General features: G+C 38.5%; 1 protein-coding gene across 3 annotated transcripts in view; it reads right to left on the bottom strand.

Annotated features, from left to right (window-relative positions):
• Positions 1-902: 902 nt before the first annotated feature.
• LOC132275925 (uncharacterized) overlaps positions 903-12,764 on the bottom strand; it is a 40,560-nt gene continuing 28,698 nt past the window's right edge. For 2 of the 3 annotated variants that reach the window (XM_059777125.1, XM_059777126.1), the window contains exons 2-3: positions 7,750-7,796; positions 903-2,535 (exon numbers count right to left, since the gene is read on the bottom strand). In XM_059777125.1, the coding sequence (XP_059633108.1) occupies positions 1,062-1,691 (630 nt within the window). In that variant the 5' untranslated portion in view covers positions 1,692-2,535; positions 7,750-7,796 and the 3' untranslated portion in view covers positions 903-1,061. The remainder of the gene's footprint in view (positions 2,536-7,749; positions 7,797-12,764) is intronic. The other variant, XM_059777127.1, reaches the window with a different exon arrangement.

Below are 12,764 nucleotides of genomic sequence, written 5' to 3'. Positions count from 1 at the left end.
ACTTTTTTTTTTATTACTTTTGCTACTTTTTTTCTTTTTTTTTAAACTCAATTATTAACCTAGAGTTTGGACCCTCAACCTTTCGGCGCGAGAAGTTCAGTGCTTGATGAGACTAGAATCCCGGCTACTTAGTGAAAAGGGGTTATTATCCACCTTTATCAAGAATGAAAACTTTCAATGCACTACTAGCTCAATTGGGATATAACCAATTCAATAATCAACAAAGCATGTACCCCACAAATGAATGCTAGTGTGCGCCGGTGCTAGTATAGAAGACTAGAGTGAATCTCAAAACAATCACAAAATCAAGATGATGTGGACCACAAGTGCAAGCAAGATATCAATCTTTCGAAAAATTTACCCCTAAATGGTATTCGTAAGGCATACAAGGAGTATTGGACTCTCAAGTCAAGCAATTTTTAAATTTTAAGCAATATAGTCCTCAAAAAATCAAAATCATAGTTAGATATGGACCAATCATAAAAATATCCCTCCAATACACAAGTCATGCTCAAAATTTGAATTTAAAGCTAACACTGTAAAGCACCATTCCCCCCAAACTTAAATGGCACAATGTCCTCAATGTGCAAAGAGAACAAAGGAAAGAGTATACCAATGCAACTAAGTAAGAATGATTGGGACTGAAGTATCCGAAGTGGGTGGCATTGCCCCCCCAAACTTGGGATGAACTGTGGTCCTGAAAATTGGCACTTGGATAAACTAATCAGATAACAAAATGGGATAATCAGTGTACAGTGGTCATGCAAGTGTAAATGGGATAAACAAATAAAGAAATGAGAGAGGTATAAGGGTGGTCCTGGAAATTGGGTAGTACTCTCTCACTGAAGTCACTGTGATGCACCTGATGTAGTCAAACATACATATATGAGAATACAATCATATGACATCCATAGCAAAAATAGATATATATAAAATGGATAAAGTGCAAGTACAACAAAAATATCAAAACCGACAGACCGGCTGTAAAAATAATAATGTACAGTGACAATAGTAAAGTATCAAAAGGAGAGAGGGATCATAAGATAGAAAAGACTGGGAGCTCAGGAGGATAAGGTAGGACAGGCAGGTCTGGCTCCGCGGATGTCTCTAGATAAATCTCTGAACATGGTCGCAACATCCGTGTGGAAGGCAGCAAAATCAGCTCTGTGGGCTGTGAGGTTAGCTCGGATGGAAACAACAGCATCCTCAAGCGTCTGCAGACGTACTCCAAAGTCGGGGGTCATATCTGGAGTCTCAGGCATAGATGAATCAGAAGAAAGCTCCTGAGTCTGCTCCTGCTCATGAATGGGCGACCTGGTTGCGGAGTCCTGCTCTACATCGTCTGCAGGGCGCTCTAAGTCTATGTCTAAGTGCTCGGCAGCTAGATCGACTGGTGCGTCGTCCGGTACAGGATGTGCTGCTGCTGCCTCTGCCTGGGCCTGTGCCTGTTCCTCTAACTCCAACTCCACTGCAGCCAGTATCGCGTGGTCCTGCAGCCTGGTAATAATGAAGCGATAGGTCTTGTTCCAGTTCTTCTTGCGGTAATGACTGGAACCTCTCTCGGGGTGCTCCCGAGGATGGATGGGGTAGGGCTGATCAATGAGAATCTGGGTGATGAGGTGGCTGAAAGGAAGAGACTTAGCCCGTCCGGGGTTCTCTTTGTTGATGTACTCGTCATACAACTTCCTCATCACGCTCCAGATGAGCGCGGGAGTGGACACCCAGTGCCCAGTGTAGAAAGAGTAAAGGGCTGTCAGATAATCGCCCCTCCTCTAAATCTTGTGCCCCGCCATATATATATTCCGATAGAGAACGGAATCAGTAAACCATAGGTCGTCGGGAAGGAATATCCGGGTGGCGAAGGTCTCACCACTGGTATGGTGACCTGTGAGGAAAACTGCCATGTCGGCATATGAAGGCCTGAATAGCCTCGGATATGTGTCCTAAAGCTCTGGGGGACATCTATGTGGACAGCGGCTAGAGCGGGCTAAAGTGTCCACTGTAATGGTGATCGGTTAACCATCGATAGAAGTGACCATCTCGGCTGTGGTACGCGGCGATGGTCAGAGGTTCTGGTAGAACAACCGAACCAGCCGTGGGTAGACCAGCTCTGTAACGGGGGTAATAATAGCGGCTAGGCCCCTCTGAATAATATCTTGGTAGGCGGATCGGGTCAGCACCGATCGAGATAAGAAGGCCGTGTCAAACTCTGACTCATGGTCGAGCGTCATGTACGCATATCGAGGCGTGGGCTTATCACGCCCCAGGTGAGTTGGCTAAGCTGGTTGATGTGGTATATGTGAATGCTCAGCTCCAGTCTGCGGTGGAGATGGTAATGGAGTGAAAGCAGGATGAGCCGCAGAAGTGGATGGTATGTGGTCATCCTCAGGCTCATGAGATGGTGACTAAGGTAGGGTAGCCTGTGCTGGCTCCCGCTGTGCATAAAAAGGCTCTGCTGGCTCCTCTGTCCGTGGCCTAGTATGTCGGGTGGGCCCTGTGTTGCCTGTTGGCAACGGTCTTCCTCTTTACCATGGCCTACAAACAGAAAAAGAAAAACTTGCAATGGGAGTTAGTGCCAGAATAAGAAATTTAAAAGCACGAAATAGAATCATGTATGTCAAGTAAAATAAACAAAACAAATATGACATGAATCTATGCAAGTGGTAGAATATGAAACATGCTAAACAATGTAAGTATGAAATGCATCCAATGTGGAATATCACAGGCATTGGGCATAGATATGATAGCATGAACATAAGATATGATGAATGAAGTGTGTGTGTGTGAGATCTGTGAAGTTCGATCGATCATAAAAAGAAGTGAGATCGATCACAAAAGTTGGATTGATCGAAAGTAAGTGAGATCGATCTCACTACTTCGATCAATCGAAGACATGAGTTTGATCGATCTCTAAATATCGATCGGAGATACTAGCTCGATCGATCGAACTGTGCAACGTTGAAAACTCAAAAGTCACAGATCTGTGACCTTGGAAGCATGGGGCCCACACGAACGTGTTCGTGGGCCCAACAACACATCAAATCAACAAATCCATCACAAATCGAGGCCTAAACTCTAACAAATCTAAACAAATCTCAAAATATCTACAAAACATACACACGTATATACACATATATATACAATGCTTCGAAGGCTCATCAATGGCGGATTCATCCATCTAAGCAACCTAAATGGAATATGTAAATCATTGAATCATCAAATCGAAGATCAAATCTCAAAGTGGATTTCGGTTCTTACCTTGAACGAGTGAGAGAAGTGGATGCGAAGAGGGAAAGATGGAATTCGAGATGAGAGAGAGATGTGAAGCTTGGAAACTCGCCGGAAAGCTTCACCGGAGATGGTGAAGTGGTTGGACAGTAACGGCGACAAAGAGAGGTTAAGGCTTTAAGGATGAGGGTGAGTTAGATCGATCTTGCAAACCCTCAGTTCTATTTTTTAAAAACATTCCCGACAGAGTTCGATCGATCGAACTCAATTGTGATCGATCGAACTTTGTTGAACTCTCTTCAAAGTATTTTTGGATTTTTGAAATTTTTGAAAATTGCAAAATGAAAATTAAAAATTGGGATTAAAATTAAAAATTGGAAAATAAAATAAAATATTTTTGGTTATTATTATTATTATTATTTTTAATTAAATTTAATTGAATAAACACTAATAATTAAAAATTAATTAAAATAGAATATTTTTGAATTTTTGAAAAATAAAATAAAATATAATAAAATGAAAATAAAATGAATATGCAAATGCAAATATTTTTGAATTTTTTGAAATTTTGAAAAATCAAAACAAAGTCAAAATAATGAAATGAAGATTAAGATCGATCGAAACAAGAGTTCGATCGATCAGACAGAAAGCAAAAATATGTAGGTTTTTGGCTCAGAAAATTGGTTAAGTGTTGGAACATGAGATTGATCGAACTTGGAAGTTGGATCGATCGAAGAACTTTCAGATCGATCTTGGAATGTTTCGAACGATTAGATAGAGAGCTGAAATATGCATGTTGATGCAGGCTCAAAATTTTTCTAAGTGTTGAATCATGAGATTGATCGAACTTGGAAGTTAGATCGATCGAATGTCTCTTAATTGATCTGAGAGTTGGTTCGAACGATGGGATAGAGAGGTGATTTGGATGCAGGTTTCTGCAGGTCGAAAAATTTTCTAAGTGTTGGATGCAGAATGGAGTTCGATCGATCGAACTCTGGTTTGAGATCGATCGAACTATGCAGAATGCTCAATAATGACATGAAAACTTATGCAATCCTCACCAAAGTTCCTTGAAGTGCATATGAACCAAAAACAAGTATCTAGACTTCGCAAGAAATGAAATGAAAGATAGAAATGGGGAGGAATAGGGTTTTGACACCCTACGAATGCTTTTACTAGTCTTTAACTTCTCTAGCAAGACATTGGGCTCTTTTAGCCCGGATCAAAGATCATATAATGCATCCCCTCCTTGTTGGGGTGATAGATGCTTTGAACTCCTCCCAACAAATGGTTCTTTGAAGAACTTGTTGGATTAAGCTTAAAAGAAATCTTTGGTCCTTTGTCTATGCAATCACAACCTTTGGGCTTCCATGCCCTTTCAAAGCTAGAGTTTGAAACAAGACTTTTAGAATGCAAGGTTGAAGATGATCTTTTGGAAGTTTTGGTTTTACACAAAAGCTCATTTCCTTGACATTGAAGATCATGACATTCATCTACAACATTAACTTCTCCTTCATATTTGTCAAATGAATTGGGTGTGAGATTAAAGATATTCAACTTCACCTTCATGTGGCCAAATGAGATCTTTATTATTCCCGTCCTACAATTGATGTTGGTATTAGCAGTTGCCAAGAAAGGACGGCCAAAGGATAACGGGAATTTGGCTCTTAGGATTGGGAATCGGTTCCGTGTCTATGACAACGAAATCAACCAGGAAGAAGAATTTGTCAATCTTTATCAAAACATCCTCAATTATACCATTAGGCTTCTTAATGGATTGGTCGGCAAGTTGCAAAACTACCGACGTCGGTTTCAATTCACCTAGGCCCAATTTGACATAAACTGAGTATGGAAGAAGGTTAACACTTGCTCCTAAGTCAAAAAGCGCCCGATTAATGATATGATCACCAATAATGCATGATGTAGTGGGTGAACCGGGATCCTTAAACTTTGGAAAAGTGTTATATTACAAAATTGAGCTTACTTGCTCGGTCAAAACCACTTTTCTTGGTGCTTGAATCTTGTTCTTCCGCTTTTGAGGGCATAAGTCTTTCAAGAATTTGGCATAAGCCGGAATTTGCTTGATTGCATCCAATAGTGGAAGATTAACTTTCACTTGCTTAAACATTTCTATGATTTCATTGGTTTTTGCCTTTTGCTTATCTTTTGAAATGGAACCTTTTAAGGCATCCGGAAATGGAACCTTTGATTCAAACACTTTTTTAAAATTTTCTTTTAAACTTTCTTCAACACAAGAAGTTTTCAAATCATTTTTCAACAAAACATTTTCAACATCATTTTTCAAAATTTCTTTTTCAAACACATCTTTTAAGACTTTCTCATTCACAAGGTCATGTATATGCAATGAAGGAGGAATGGGATGTGAAACGGGACGGGTGACAACTTAAGGTTGCACCGGTTCACTCTCTTCATTGGACATTCCAACTTGATTGTCCACAAGCCTACCACTCCGCAAGGTAGTCACTACATTAACATATTCAATGGTATGGCCTTCCGATAAGGAATGGGTTTCCATAACACATTGTTGCTTAAGTGGGGCATTTATAGGCATCTTTCCCTTCTCTCTTGAATTGAGAATGCTTGCTATTTGTCTTACTTGGGTTTCTAGCTTCGCAATAGATTGAGAGTGAGAATGAAGCAATTGAGTGTTAGCCTCTAAAGTGTCCAAAGCATTCAAAACTTTCTCTTCAAAGGCGGGACTTCTAGTATTACCTTGGGAATAAGATTGGTTAGGAAAATGAGAATTAACAAATTGATTCCCTTGTGATTGATAAGGTCTATAACCTTGTGATCCTTGGTTTTGAAGTGGATGTGGAATGTACTTCCCTTGAAAACCGCCTTGGGAAGGGTTTGAGCCCTCTCCTTGGTTTTTCCAAGAGAAATTCGAATGATTCCTCCAACTTGGATTATAATAAGTACCATAAGGGTTGTTCCCTTGGTTCACAAAAGCTACATTGACTTATTCATTAGGTTCACTTTGCACTTGTCCGTGAGGACAATGAAAAGTAAAATGAAGAACACTAGAACAAGTCATACATGTTTCATTTGATGCACGATGAGAATGGTTAGGGAAGGAAGATACTTGGTTCGCCGAGTTTTGGTTAATCAAAAATTGATTAAACCTTTGAGATAAAGACTTCATTTCGGCGGCTATTTCATTTGAATGGTCGACTTAATGTAAGCCAACACTCTTCCTACCTTATGAATTTCTACCATTCTTAGATGATAGTGTTCTATGCAAAAAAAATTCACTCATGCTCTCATGAAGATGCCACACGTCATCCTCATGCCTATCAATGTATGAGCCACCCATGGAAGCATCAACCATACCCTTATAGTTGTCCGATAAGCTCTCAAAGAAGTATTGAACTAATTGCCATTTGGGCATGTCATGATGTGGACACTTCCTAAGCAATTCATTGAAGCGTTCCCATGCCTCATGAAACGTTTCTCTATCCCCATGTGAAAATTCTCGAATTGAGGTCCTCATGGCATTGGTCTTAGAAACCGGATAGTACTTCTTTAAGAACTCTTGTTACATTTCTGCCCAAGAAGTGATTGAAAAAAGCCTAAGATTGTTAAACCAATACTTTGCCTTGTCGTTTAAGGTGAATGGAAAAAGTTTGAGTCTTAAAACTTCTTCCGACATGTCCGTATATTTTACGGTGGAAGATACTTCAAGAAACTCATCTAAATGCTTGTAAGGTTCTTCACTTGGAAGTCCATGATAGTTAGGAAGCATTTGAATGGTTTGTGGCTTAATTTCATAATGATGTGTTTTAAATGGAGGCAATTGGATTCATATAGGTGCATTATACTCATTAGGCACATAATGGGCTCTTAAAGCAAGAGGTGGATTAGCTACTTGAGGTGTAACATGAACACCTTGGTTTTGAATTCCTTGATTGTTAATGAGAGGTTGTAGATACATTGGCCTTGGCATTCCATATGGAACTTGGCCTTGTTGTTATGGTGGTTAGTGAATGAATGACCTAGGCATGCCTAATGGTACTTGTATGTTCTCATTGTGCACATTGGGATAAAGAATACCTTGTTGGTTTATGTGACCAATGTCCTCAACATGATCATCATTATGATCATCCATTGAAAGATAGGCTCTATTTGAACTTCCTCTTCCCCTAGGATTTCTAACGATAGATTTAAGATGCAAATCAAGAGGGACAAGAGTTGGTCTCAATGAACGAAGTCCATGCATGCACAATGCAAAACACAACAAACACAAAGAATGACAAATATTATGCCTTCACAACAATGCAATTAGACTTCTTCCACAAACACTTAATTCATACACCATGCTTTAACAACAATGATGCAAGACAATTAAAAATAAGCCTCCACGCGGGCCGACGATTTAACTAAGGGATTGAGTAAAGAAAGTCTCACAAAGGTCCTTTAACACTTCAACTCCAAATTTAAAGCTTAACTTAGCAAATTTTTAGAAATTTTTTTTTCTTTTAGCTTTTTGCTTTTTTTGCTTACTTGAATGCTTGATGGCTCATTTGCTTGCTTCCTCTCCAATAATGCACCTAGTTAAGTAAGAATAACACAATAAGTAACCAAAGAGAAAAATAGAAGTAAAGTAAAGACACGATCAAAAGAGTACTAATCCTAATCAATTCCACAAATCCGACATTACCAAATCTAATCAATCAATCCCCGGTAACGGCGCCAAAAATTGACCGGTGTATGCCGCACCACCGTCAAGCTTGATGAGTGTGCATTTAAGCGAGGGCCAAGAGTTTTACATTTATAGAAGCCACTACTACATTTCACTAAAAATATAGCTAGGGCGAGTAGGTATCGTCCCAAGGGACTGTGAGGATCGAGCAATGTCGTGGAATTGTTATTAGGACTAGTAGGTCGAGTGATCAAACAATTAGTTGGTTGGTTGATTAAAGAGCAACTAAATTAAACTAAGTAATAGCAAAGAAAATGCAATTAAGAGTAAGTAAAAGAGAGAGAGATCTTGGGGTTTAGAGATCACCACTAAGCAATGCATTTCTATATCATTGACAATTGATTAATGAGGGCAAATGGTGTGTTGCAATATTGGTATGTGTGTGTGTGTGTTTGGTTGATTCAACAAGCAAGGATGACTAGTTAAGCATGTATTGTCTAAACATCATATGAAAGGTACAATTTATCTAAGCAATGAAGCATATATTGTTTAAACAACATGTGAGAGGCACAATAAATCAAAACAAGTCATTAATCATTTCATTAAGCTCACAATCCAAATACAACACAAGGATAGAGGCATATGCTACTTGCATTCAAAAGCATGGATCATCAAACAACAAGCATAGATTGTCCTCCCATTTAACACTACACTACAACTACACTACATCTACACTACTAGCATGAAAATAAACTAGGGGAGAGGTACAATCTATCAAGAGATAAGTATGAACCATCAAGAGAATCACAAGAGCATTCCTTTAAGCACTATGTTTTGACAATCTCCAAATCTATAACATCAATACATATAGACATGCATCAATAACACAAAATCTAGAAACAAGCACATGAACATCTATTCTAGCATACATAGACATATGGATAGAATGAAATGATCAATTTGAAGCATTAAACACATAAATCATTGAATAAACAAGATCTATATAAATCAAAGTGTCAAAACATCAATTATAATACTAATCCCTCAATAATACACAAGATTAAGATATAGAAAGCATGTTTGGGGCTAACTCTAGCCCCAAGAGGATGTCTAGCCACTCATGTGATGTTGCTCCAACCCTAAAGAGCTAATTCCATGGTTGAATCTGCTCCTTGTTGATGAAGAACTCCAATGGTATCTCTAGCCTCATTCTCCTCTAAGCTTGCTCTCCAAGAGATGATATGAAAATAATGTTGGCTCCCCTTGTAAAAAGCAATCCTTATCCTTATATAGGTAGGTCAAAATGACACCCAAAATGAGCTGGGGTTGTGCACACAATATTCCCTAATGATTGGATAAAGGACAACTTTCAATGAGATGGAATTTTAACTTTTTCACACTGGAGGAAGTTCGATCGATCGAACCTTAGACTTGGATTGATCGAACTGGCTGAGGTCTATCGAACTTAGGCTAGATTGATCCAACTGGTTGAGCTTTTTGGAAAAAGACAAATCCGAGATATTTTTAGGAGATATTTGTGGGAAAAGGACAAAAGTGATTAGTGGATGGCACAGCTGTGGATAGGATCAATCATTTGAATAAGGGCAAAAGTGTTCGATCGATCAAAGGATGGTGTTGGATCAATCGAACTTTTGGGACTTTATGCTTTTTGGGCCAAGGCTTGGATCTATCTTGAAGTACTGAGATCGATCATTGTTCGATCGATCGAACCTTGAACTTGGATCGATTGAATTTTGCTATTTGTCACCTTTGGCTTCATTTGCTTCCTTCTTTCTCCACTTTGCTCCTTTCTTTGTTTAATCCCAGAATTGCTTCAATTAAGCTCTTATTTGGCTGAGTTAGCTTATTTTCGGGATAAGTGCCTGAAAAAAGAAATAATACGAAATCAATCTAAAACGGTAAAGTAAGATAGATAAAGGTACTAGAATGCCTAAGCTTAAGGGGTTTAAATACGCACTTTTCAGCGCTCATCAGACATACTAAATTGACTAAATCATGCAATTAAGGGCACTTGAATATGCAACATTCGGCGCTTATAAGTTGGATAGTGTAAGTGTTAGAGTCGATGTGGTGATGTTCTTGGGCTTAACCAATAGGTTGACTTGAGTTTTCGATTGTAGTTGATCTTGACATGGTGGGGCGGTATGTTGATGGTTATTCATTTCTTTCGAGCCTTTTTCAAGGTTTCAAGTTGGCTAGAGATTTTCGTAAGAGATTTCTTTTTTCTGATGTGGCAATAAAGAAATGAATAACATGGGGAGAATAGGAGAACGACATAAGGACGAAGGCCAATATGTTTTTCGCCTTAAGGAGGGTAGATTTCTGGGATGAAATCTGATGAGCGCTGAAAAGTGCGCATTTAAACCCCTTAAACTTAGGTATTCTATGACCTTTATCTATCTTACTTTCCTATTTTAGACTAATTTCGTGTTATTGCCCATTTTAGGTGCTTATCCCCAAAATAAGCTAATTCAGCCAAATAAGAGCTTAAAAGAAACTAACTCAAGCTAGATGGAAGAAAAGAGCAAAGTGGAAGCAGAATGAAGCAAAGTGTGGAAATCAGCATGTTCAATCGATCTCAAGAATACTTCGATCGATCAAAAGTTCATCGATCTAGATTCTCCAAGATGGATCTAAGCCCTGTTGTCCTTATCCAAAGATCCCACAAAGTTCGATCGATCCAACAATTTTCAGATTGATCAAAAAGATTCCATCTTATCCTGTTGTACCACCCTACCTACCACTTTTGTCTCTTTTCCCAAAATATCTCAAATCTGTCCTTATCCAAAAAGGCGCCGCCATGGGAGGATCGATCCAGCCAAAGTTTGATAGATCTCAGCCATGTTCGATCAATCTCAACACAGTTTGATCGATCGAACTTCCTCAAATCCGAAAAAAATATATTTCCAGCTCATTAAAAGTTGTCTCATTGTGCAATCATTGGAGGAGCCCTTGTGTACGAGCCTAGACCATTAGGTGTGACATTTGAGCTACATATATAAGGAATATGAGCCACTTTTACACATAGTCTTGGATAGTCTTTGATGTACTTTTTAGAGTAGAGAGATACAATTCTTAGAGGGGAAGAAAAGAGAAGAGGAGGCTAGAGACACATTTTAGAGAGGTTTTCCATCTTCCTCAAGAAAAAGAGCACTTCTACCAGCCCTTAAGGATTGGAGGACGCCATTCATGAGTGGCTAGACATCCTCTTGGGGCTAGAGTTAGCTCTAAGCATGCTTTCTTTACCTTGATTTATGTATTTTTTAGGGGATTTGTGTTGTAATACATGTTTTGACATATTTATATACATAGATCTTGTTTATTCAATAATTTGTGTGGTTTAATTCTTCCAATTGATCATTTCATTCTATTCATATGTCTATGTATGCTAGAATAGATGTTCATGTGTTTATCTCTATCTCTTGTGTTGTTGATGCATGTCTATGTTTATTGATACTATAGATCTAGAGATTGTCAAGACATAGTGCTTAATAGAATACTTTTGTGGTTTATTTGATTGTTCATACTCATTTCTTGATAGATTGTACCTCTCCCTTAGTTTAATTAGTTTAATTTCCATGTCATTAGCTTAGATGTAGTGTTGCTACCTTAGCTGTTAAATGGGAGGACAATCCATGCTTGTTGTTTAATGTTCCATACTTATAAATGCAAGTAGTATATTTCTCTAATTATGTGATGTGTTTGGATTGTGAGCTTAAAGAAGGATTAATGATTTAGTTTAATGTATTGTGCTATTCATTGTGTTGTTTAGATAATATATACTTAATTGGTCATCCATACTTGTTAAAACAGCCACACACAGTCACTATTGTTGCAACATATATTTCTCCCCTCATTAATTGTGAATTGAGTGTATATAAAGGTGATGCTTAGTGGTGATCTCTAAGTCCCAAGACCTCTCTCTCTTGTTTTCTTTATCCTTTAATTACTTGTTTTACATTGAGCTTGCTTAATCTTAATTGTAGTTTAATCAACCAAACAACCTACCTTTGATCACTCGACCTACTAACCCTAAGCATTGTTTCCATTACTAGTAGCCCTCTAATCCCTTGGGACGATCCCTACTCACCCTTGCTACATTAGTAGTAGTGGTAGTAGTGGTTTTTATAAATTTAAACTTGACCCAAAAAGCTTTTGTTGAACCTACATTCACTACATTAGTTTGGCATATAGGAACGGCCGAGATCACCGTCAAAATCCTTGTAAGAAGGGTAAATTGTGACGTCCTAGATTTTTTGGTATTTTTCGAGCATTTTTAAAAATTTTATGGGTGCACGAGGATGCATGCCATGGTGTTTCAGGAGTTATTGGAGACGTTTCTTCAGCTTTAGAACCCTTAGAAAATCATTTGGGTTTATTTTGGTTAGTTTTAGTTTTCGTATCCAGGAGGTGCAGGGTGAGCCCTGCGGCAGATTTTCGTGTTTGGAAAATTTCTCGACATCACTATGTTCTTCGTTTATGTTGGAGTTATCCATTTTGCACTGCGTTGTGTCGTTTGTGAATGTTAGGGACTTAAAACGGACTATTTTAAGCATTTAAGTGGGGAATAGGACCCGCCGTTTGACTAGCACTATATAAAGGGTGACTTAAGTTAATTTTTGGCAACAAAATCATTTTCTCTTCTCTCATCAGCCGTGGCTTCTCTCTCCCTTTGGTTCCTCTTTTCTTTTTCTTTCTTTTTCTTTTTTTACATGCTTCAGGCATGAAATCGATCTAGTTTGGCTTTGATTTTGATGACGCTGTAGAATGGAAGTTTGACGAGTGTGTCAAGACCTACATGTCTATTGTTTCAGATTTTGATTTGGGGTATTTTGGAGATTTTGGGTGCGACCCG

Source organism: Cornus florida, unplaced genomic scaffold (assembly GCF_030987335.1).
Source record: "Cornus florida cultivar Cherokee Brave unplaced genomic scaffold, ASM3098733v1 CherokeeBrave_3.0.0_Hap2_Chr10, whole genome shotgun sequence".
Lineage (NCBI taxonomy): Eukaryota > Viridiplantae > Streptophyta > Magnoliopsida > Cornales > Cornaceae > Cornus > Cornus florida.
The sequence above is the reverse complement of the archived record's forward strand: the minus strand, read 5'-3'. Positions and strand labels throughout refer to the sequence as shown.